General features: G+C 43.7%; 1 protein-coding gene across 1 annotated transcript; it reads left to right on the top strand.

The window, feature by feature from the left end:
- The first annotated feature begins 2,851 nt into the window (after positions 1-2,851).
- Positions 2,852-9,393, top strand: LOC122381900. The gene is made up of 2 exons (XM_043366674.1): positions 2,852-3,979; positions 9,370-9,393. Exons 1-2 carry the CDS (start codon positions 2,956-2,958, stop codon positions 9,381-9,383), a joined length of 1,038 nt encoding a protein of 345 aa, XP_043222609.1. The 5' UTR covers positions 2,852-2,955; the 3' UTR covers positions 9,384-9,393.
- The last annotated feature ends 868 nt before the right edge of the window (positions 9,394-10,261 follow it).

Genomic DNA, 10,261 nt, shown 5'->3' on the forward strand with positions numbered 1-10,261 from the left:
TCGCGTTAATGACTCCGTGGCCGTATGAAGGTTGGACTGTTGGATGTTCTGCACATATTCACCGGTGTAAATATCTTTCGTTATATGCTTGACTAGCAATTTATATGCAACAAGTTATATATATATATATATATATATATATATATATATATATATATATATATATATATATATATATATATATATATATATATATATATATATATATATATATATATATATATATATATATATATATATATATATATATATATATATATATATATATATATATATATATATATATATATATATATATATATATATATCGAGGAGTATCGAGCAAAACCACAAGAAGATCACCAACGCTCATTACGCTATCGTGTTTGACAAAAAATGTATTGAAGATGGACTGCTCCCTAACTTCACAAATATATATATATATATATATATATATATATATATATATATATATATTATATATATATATATATATATATATATATATATATATATATATATATATATATATATATATATATATATATATATATGAGTGAAATTGGGAAGCAGGTTTTCACGAATACATGTTTCAATGAAAATGACAGCGTAACGGGCGTTGTAACAGGAAGCCCTCTGACACTGGTCACTGCCTGAGCGGGGCCAGTGAATGTCCCGATAGATATAAGGAAAGTGTTATTCGCTCCTACGTTAACCGCGCCATCAAACACTGCTCCTCTTGGGCACTTATGCACCAGGAGCTGCAGAGAATCAGACAGATTCTTGTTAACAACAAGTACACGTTAAGTGACATTGACCAGGTCATCAAACGTCAAATCCACAAACATCTCTCGCCCACTCATACTCACGCCAGTGACGAAGCACCTCAAGAGCTGCGTCTCTTTTACAAAGGCGGCATGTCATCAGCCTACAAAAAAAGACGAAAAAGTGCTACGTGACATTGTACACAAAAACTGTACTCCCATTAGGCCCTACAACAAACTCAACCTCACCATCTACTACCAGTTACGTAGCACGTCACAAATGATAATGACTAATGATCTCGCGCGTGACAACAGTGACTTAAAGGCCACAAATGTAGTGTACGAATACCATTGCCCTGTTGGCGACTGCGTGCGCCAGAAGAATTCGTCATACATAGGCTACACCACCACCACGCTGTCACGCCGAATCACAATGCACTTGCAGAACGGCGCTCCTGAAAAACACACAAGAACAAACCACGGCACCACACTCACACGTAGCATGATGGTCACAAACACCCACATCATAGCTAGATGTAACACCAAAAAGAAACTCACAGTCTTGGAAGCAGTCTTCATCAGAGATAGAGACCCTCTCATAAACAGACAGATGGATATGAAAGGGTCACTCTCGCTCTATGATGGACGGCCCCTAGCACCAAGGTTTTAGGAAGGCTTAGGATCAGATATGAATGCAAATGAGAATGATTGTCATCTCGATTGAATGGTTATTTGTGTTAAAGATGTTGATGGACGATTGTGGTAAAGATATTTATGAACGATTGTATGTACGTTAATGACATGACGGACCGGTAGAATTTGTTCTTGATACCGCAGTGTGGAAGTGTAAGTGTAACCGGAGGTGCTACTGCTACAATTGCTTGCTCTCGTTGCTGTTTTGTTTAGTTCTAGGTCACTGAAGAAATGCAAACCTGTTATCTAGCGACGCACGATCCGAACCATAGATGTACTTTTTTCTGTTTTTGTGCCTTATATGCATGTCTGAAGATGTTAACGGATATGTTGACGAAACGTTACCTGGCAATATAGGCACTATTTTACATGAATTTTCCTTAGATGATCGAAAAACTGTGAGAAGCCTAGAGAATCTTGGCAAGAAGCAAAACAACGCCCGTTACGCTGTCATTTTCATTGAAACATATATATATATATATATATATATATATATATATATATATATATATATATATATATATATATATATATATATATATATATATATATATATATATATATATATATATATATATATATATATATATATATATATATATATATATATATATATATATATATATATATATATATATATATACATATATGTAAATTTGGGCAGCAGGTTCTCATTGATGCATGTTTGTGTAAAAATGACAGCATAACGTATCAAATAGTATATACTAGTATACTAGTATCAAACTTATCGTCTACTACCAAACACCTAGCACATCAAGACTAGTCATGGTCAACAACGCATCACGCGACAACAGTGATCTCAAGGCGACCAACGTCATTTATGAGTTTCGATGCCCCATTGGCGACTGCGCGCGCCGACCAAACAACTCATATATTGGCCACACCACTACGACCTTGTCACGACGCATCACTATGCACCTTCAAAATGGTGCCCCCGAAAAACACGCCCGATTAGAACACGGCAGCAAACTCACTCGCAGCATGATGGTTAACAATACCAGCATCATAGCTAGATGTCCCAAAAAACATAAGCTTGCGATTCTTGAAGCCGTCTTCATCAGGGATAGAGACCCAGCTATCAACCGTCAAATGAACATGACGGGTACTCTGTCCTTATACGATGGAAGACCCTTGGCGCCCAGCCAGATAGATAGCACTTAGGTTTTAGACTTGTGTGCTAGTTGATTATGTGTAGACCGAATGCATGCGAAACTGTCATTGAAACATGTGTGGCTTGTCTGATGATTGTAACTGAATGTAACTGAACCGATGATTGTAACCGAATGATGTAAATGAACGTTTGTGTTATGCGAAATGTGTGTCGGTGTATAATGAATATGTACTCGTACGTAGTGTCCGTATATTTGCGCTGAAAATGTAAACGCGAGAGGTGCCATTGCAATGATCATGTGCGTTTGTACTTTAAAGTGCTACATCAAATTGAATTAGATCCGTGTCAATAGGAAACTCATTCCTTGCGATTTTCGAGACGAGACGAATGTTATATTTGGTGTTATTGTGTCTGTTTTGTATGTCTGAAGATGTTAATGGTGATATTAACGAAACGTTACCCGACAATATAGGCACAATTTTACATGGATTTGAAGCAGATGGCAAGAAGATCGTACGAAGTTTAGAGAACTTGGCAAAAAAGCAAACAAACGCCCGTTATGCTGTCATTTTTACACAAACATGCATCAATGAGAACCTGCTGCCCAAATTTACACATTTTAGACTGAATGATCAGGCAGTGCAGCAAAGTGAAGAGGCGTTAAGCTTCAGAAAACATCTTCTAAAAGAAGAGGCCAAGAAGAAGAAAAAGGTTCTTGAAGAAATCAGCGAGAAGATTGCTGATGTGTCGAGATCTTATCAAGAGCTGCCAATTTCGAATGATCTACGACAGAAAACTGATAGTGCTCTGCAGGAGCTGACTGAAACCCATGAGCGTGTTGTCAAGACAAGGATCCAGAGGAAGCTATCGTCGTTATATGGTGGTGACATCACTCTACCTGAACAACGGGACAGCTATGTCAACTTGTCATCATACGTACTCACGCAAGACCAAAAGGATTTTCTCAATTTGGGTCTCAACTGTCGTCTCTACCCGAAGCAAAGCCAGCAAGAAAAGAAGGCTGAAGTCGAGCTACTCTACGAGCAGATCTGTGATCGTCACAGAGATGGGAATATTGAGGTCAACCCAGACATACAGGAGCAGCTCTCGGCAGAGAGCACCAAAACCAGAGGCACCAACAGAAGCGGCATCCTCACTCCCAGACTCCGTCAGGCTGCCAAGCAACTCAAGGACAACCCGGACATCATCATCAGGAGAGCAGATAAGTCGTCTACTTTCGTCATCCTAAACCGCGCTGACTACCTTGAAAAAACTGACGCTATCCTGAGTGACACGTCGAAGTTCCAGAGACTGCGAAGAAACCCAATCGAGAAGCAAAAGAGGGACTTAAATGCACTGATCGACGCTGCTAATGCGGAGGTCGATGGTGTTAAATTCCGCAAACTATCCGGTGAGTTCAGTCCTGGGTATTTTTACGGGAACCCGAAAACGCACAAGGCGGGCGCACCTATTAGACCCATTATATCGCAGATTCCCACCCCTGCGTATGAGGTTGCTAAGCAGTTAAACTCGATAATTTCGCCCTATGTACCTAAAAGATTCTCATTGAAGTCATCTGATGAATTCATCCAGATCCTGAAAGTGAAAGAAAGGCAGGGCACTCTAGCCTCTTTGGACGCCTCGTCGCTGTTTACCAATGTACCGGTCGACACGACAATCGAGATCATACTGAGCAATGTTTACGAACATGATTCCATCCCAGCGCCCCGGCTCCCTCGAGCCGTCCTCAAACGCATGCTCGAAATCTGCACCATGGAAACGGCTTTCCGCTGCCCACAGGGAAACATGTACCGTCAAATTGATGGGGTCGCGATGGGCTCGCCACTAGGGGTACTTTTCGCTGAATCGTACATGGCGCACGTGGAGTCCATTGCACTTGATAGCCTAGATGTGAAGCCGTACACGTACTGCAGATACATAGACGATATCTTCGTGGATGTCCAAAGTGATGAACAACTGCTCGCTGTCAAAACTGCCCTCGAGGAACACTCTGTTCTTCGATTCACGGTAGAGTCGTCCATCGACCATAAGTTACCGTTCCTTGATGTAGAAATAGACGCTACCCACGGCCCATTTACCACGACAGTACATAGGAAACCCACTGATACTGGTCACTGCCTGAACGGCGATAGCGAATGTCCTGACAAATATAAGGACAGCGTCATTAGGTCATACATCAACCGCGCAATCAAACACTGCTCGTCATGGCCTCTTTTACACCAGGAGCTTCAGCGAATCAAACAGATTCTAGTCAACAACAAGTACACTGTTACTGACATCGACATTCACATCAGACGTCAACTACACAAACACCTCTCTCGTCCCGCAGTCACACCTAGCAGCGACACCCAAACAGTAAAACTCTTCTTCAAAGGGCACATGTCATCTGCGTACAAGAAGGACGAGAAGGTCATCCGGAACATCATACATCGTAACTGTGCTCCGGTCGCGCCTTATACTAGTATCAAACTTATCGTCTACTACCAAACACCTAGCACATCAAGACTAGTCATGGTCAACAACGCATCACGCGACAACAGTGATCTCAAGGCGACCAACGTCATTTATGAGTTTCGATGCCCCATTGGCGACTGCGCGCGCCGACCAAACAACTCATACTGCTCATACCTATTGGCCACACCACTACGACCTTGTCACGACGCATCACTATGCACCTTCAAAATGGTGCCCCCGAAAAACACGTCCGATTAGAACACGGCAGCAAACTCACTCGCAGCATGATGGTTAACAATACCAGCATCATAGCTAGATGTCCCAAAAAACATAAGCTTGCGATTCTTGAAGCCGTCTTCATCAGGGATAGAGACCCAGCTATCAACCGTCAAATGAACATGACGGGTACTCTGTCCTTATACGATGGAAGACCCTTGGCGCCCAGATAGATAGCACTTAGGTTTTAGACTTGTGTGCTAGTTGATTATGTGTAGACCGAATGCATGCGAAACTGTCATTGAAACATGTGTGGCTTGTCTGATGATTGTAACTGAATGTAACTGAACCGATGATTGTAACCGAATGATGTAACTGAATGTTTGTGTTATGCGAAATGTGTGTCGGTGTATAATGAATATGTACGTAGAGTGTCCGTATATTTGCGCTGAAAATGTAAACGCGAGAGGTGCCATTGCAATGATCATGTGCGTTTGTACTTTTAAGTGTTACATCAAATTGAATTAGATCCGTGTCAATAGGAAACTCATTCCTTGCGATTTTCGAGACGAGACGAATGTTATATTTGGTGTTATTGTGTCTGTTTTGTATGTCTGAAGATGTTAATGGTGATATTAACGAAACGTTACCCGACAATATAGGCACAATTTTACATGAATTTGAAGCAGATGGCAAGAAGATCGTACGAAGACGAAGTTTAGAGAACTTGGCAAAAAAGCAAACAAACGCCCGTTATGCTGTCATTTTTACACAAACATGCATATATATATATATATATATATATATATATATATATATATATATATATATATATATATATATATATATATATATATATATATATATATATGTACATATATATATGCTAATTACATATAGCAATTTCTAGGCTAGATTTCTTACAAGGTTGGGTTGCTGGGAAACACTTTAAATTTAGCTTTATTCTAATTTTATGATTTGAGGCTCAATACTCTTCCGAAATACGGAATGCTGTTGCTGGCTGTTTGCGGCAAACGGTTAGCATTTGTCTTCGAACTATACTGGATCTGTCAGCGATAATGTATGGGCTGTCTATTGCGCAACACAGAAAGTCTGTTGAGATTGCCGCGGCAGCCCGACGGCGCCACCCCGTCAATATGGCTCTCCGCCAGCTGCACCAGCTGCTCCTCAGGCCACTGTCCCCTCCCAGGATCTGTTTTCCGGTAAACATTTGTCCCAGTTCAGCGCGCCACAGCCCTTTGGTATGACAAAGTGAATGGGTCCGGCGGGGGCGTGGGAAGATGGGGAATCAATAAACACGCAGAACCGAGAGACTCCTCGGCCGCCACTGCGAGCTTTGAACTGTAGAAATGTACCTTTTATATCACTTCAGAAACGTTTTGAAATTTGTGTAATATTGTCAGTTCCTTTCTTGTTGTTTTATTTATGCAATGCTTAGCCCTCGCCCGCACATGGGGGGGGGGGGGGGTGGTTGCCACCCCCCCCAGGCAGTCTTTCTGCTCTGCACTTAACATTTTTAGAGCTAGAAAGCTGATTTTTCGTATAGCTGCTCGTCTATCCTTTCTTTATGTCCACTGAAAATTTCAAGTTTCTGTGATTTTTGGTTTCGGAGATATGACCTTGTTTTTCAGGTCATGTCATGACCCAAATGGCCAATTCTCAACATCTTGCGTTTGCCATGGGCCTTGTGAGCTTTTGACACCCGGATTTCGGCCTTTTTTGCCAGTCTTACCTCCCACCTATCATGGAACATGTTGTTCGACGATGTACAGGGGTCAAGGTCAGGGTCAAGGTCAACCTAGGTCATCTAAGATAATTGCGTTTTAGGCAAGCTGAATTTACTTTTTGTGAAGTTTTTTGACTGTATTTTTGGTAAAAGCTTCTCAGATCATGATTTCATGTGATATGGACCCAAAAACAATCGGTGCACACATCAGTATACACACAGACACACACAGACATACAAACACATGTAATTGACCTTGACCTAACTTGACCTGAAATGACCTCAGCAGCAAAATTCTGGTCGGATAGTGTGACAAAGAGGTTCTAGCTGGCTTGGCACCAGAAAACAGTATCGTCATCGGTATTTGATAAGCAGCGCACTTGATATCCAACGGTGACCCAAAACAGCAACATTTTTTAGTTTGACCTGACCTGGAAGGTCAATGACTGACCTGAGAAGGTAAAACTGGGTATCATTGGATTCGTCTCTTCCCAAAGAATCTTTTTGGTCTTTACTGCTAAGCTCTATCTCCAACAGGAACGAAATGGCGCGGGGGGGGGGGCAACCACCCCCCCCCCCCCCATGTGCGTTCTAGGATGGGAAAATGGCATGTGCGGGCGAGGGTTAATCAATATCTGTTGTCTGTAATGATAGAATAAGTTCAACCGTTTATTATGTCGTGTTTTCTGTTCAATTTAGTCCAACATTTAAATCTTTTTAAAGAAATGTTGCCATATGAGTTTTCATTCACAAGGAACCACTCGATCCACAACCACTCGAAAAGAGCCAGAGCGTCTTTTCCACCAGCAGTTTTCACGGGTAGCTCAAATTATTCTTTCTCAAACGATACTAGCTCAAATGATTTTGGTTTTTGACCGGCTCTAACACCCACGACAATGCCTCGATCAACTGACCCCACATGAGCCCTTTAGGCGCCATTTTCAGCTGATAAGCCGTCGTTCAGCTGGCCATGTGACCCAAATGTGACCCCTCCCGAACATCGCACGCCATTTCGCTGCGCGGCTGTAAAGTTCCGCGGATCGATCGCCTACTGTAAGTACTGGCGGGGTCAACACTCCGCACTGGATGTCAAACGGCCGGATTAGACTGACGCTGCCCACACAGGCGCCTTGCCAAAGTCTCAGCGGAGCAGCATGACGCAGCTCTGCTCGCGTGCTCACCAGCTCAGTCGATGTTTGTAAAACGCCGCTAAAACAGTCGCCCCCGGTCAGGTGCTGCCGTTCAGTGGGTGGAGGGGGGGGGGGGGGCGTCGCGACCGACGTTGCGTCAGTGTTCTCCGGGAGGTGCGTTTCGTCAGCTCGTTGACGCAGCCAGGACGGAATAATACCTTCGTCGAGAGGAATAGGCGTCAGCTGTAGCCTGGGACGAAGATGGAGTGGCCTTCAGGAAGGACGGATGTCATCGAAGGGGGTCTGAACGCGTCTGAGATAGCTGTGTCAGCGTTTGGCTGGGTTAAATGGGGGAAGGGCTGGTCTGGTTTTCTCAATACAACAATGCGACGGGCAAGTTTACGTCTATGATTTATGATGATGCTAGGCCAGTGAAAACCGGCAGATTGCGGTAAAGTTAAATCATGCTGAACGTGAGAATGCAGTGAACGCGAATGCCGTTGGGTGGGGGACCGTTTCATTCTCACACAGTGTGGAACGGAGACCCGCATTTGACCCGCAACAGCATAGCAGTACCGTACCGAGAACTAGAAACCTGCGCAGTACCTAATCCTCGCCTGATTAGGGTAAGCTCCATCTATATACTATATAGCATTGCGCTTTTTCTCTCTCTCTCTCTCTCTCTCTCTCTCTCTCTCTCTCTCTCTCTCTCTCTCTCTCTCTCTCTCTCTCTCTCTCTCTCTCTATCTCTCTCTCACAAAAAGCGGGACCTCTTCGAAGTTGCATGTAGCACGATCAACAAAACAAGCCCACAAGGATACAGCAAACGGGTCGTTTAAATAAAATGCTATCCGGCGCAATGCATAGGTACTATAGTAGGATTGTCTTTCTTTAGGGTTTAGGGAACAAAACAAACAACAATACATTAGCACGTATGCATCGGTTCCTCCGTGGGAGATTCCAATCATCTGTGGTCAGAAAAAAAAACTGAGTTGGCCCATTGCACGCCTTCACGTGCCGTTGTGCTAAACACCGCGGCAGACGAGGTTCGCTCTGCCAATGCTTCGCAGCTCGGGCAGAAGGAACACAGCCGTTCCATGTTTACCACAGCTGACGTAACGCCTTTGGCGCGGAAGTCGGGTATGGGTCTCGTGAACGATCGTGTTGTGTAGTGTTGTTTGCTGATTTTGTCATCGGTTTAAAATAGATAAGCACGTGATGTCTTTTTTCCAGCACGAGACTGGTGATGCCCTTCCCGCGGCTGTTTGGGCCCGCGCTGCGATGTGTCGGTGGAACTACCGTGTGTGGCGTAGCTCCGTGGTTAAGGAGCCGACGCCTGGGAGTAGGAACCGTGTGCGGATAGGTGCGGATGATAGGTGTGTACATCGATGTGAGCGTGTGATGTGAGCTTGCGCTGTGACATTTTCGCTGCCAAGGTGTTACCTGCCGTCTGCGCTTTATCGTGTCCGGGGTCCGGGGTTTTGAAGCGCAGCGTCGGATATCACCACGAACGCCATGAATGTGTCACGTTATGATATACGGATGAATAACGTGAGAGTATAAAAAACGAGACTGGTGATGGCGATTTCAGCCTATACCTGAGCAATGAGCATTGAGCATGGCATCGCTGTCGAAACGACTGCTTGGTGGCAAATAAATGACAACAGTGGCCGGAGAAATAACTTATTTCGCAAGATGGATGCAATATTTACATATGACTAGTCGGTTTGCTTTGATGAGCAACCACCAATGATTCAGGCTAGTTGAAAACGTAGAATGTTGGCAAAGCAGCCACGGCTTATGTTGCAAAATATTTTAGAAGCTCCCTGTAACACGCTCGGTGATCAGACAGGAGTCAAAACAACACAACTTCCTCTCTCGTGCTGACAGGGCGCAGAGTACCTACGTCGCTTCACCAAACCAGGCATTAACCCTCGCCCGCACATGGGGGCCGGGGGGATGCCACCCCCAGGTAGTCTTTCTGACTGCATATTTAGAGCTAGAAGCCTGATTTTTCGTATAGGTGCTCCTCTATCCTATCTTGATGTCTTCTGAAAATTTCAAGTTTCTGTGGTTTTTGGTTTCGGAGATATGACCTAGGTCATGTCATGACCCAAATGACTCT

The sequence above is a fragment of the Amphibalanus amphitrite genome, unplaced genomic scaffold (assembly GCF_019059575.1).
Source record: "Amphibalanus amphitrite isolate SeventyFive unplaced genomic scaffold, NRLGWU_Aamphi_draft 000129F_arrow, whole genome shotgun sequence".
NCBI classification, from domain to species: domain Eukaryota; kingdom Metazoa; phylum Arthropoda; class Thecostraca; order Balanomorpha; family Balanidae; genus Amphibalanus; species Amphibalanus amphitrite.

Coding starts and splice junctions, on each gene's coding strand:
- LOC122381900 (XM_043366674.1), top strand. CDS start 2,956: ATGTTATATTTGGTGTTATTGTGTCTGTTTTGTATGTCTGAAGATGTT.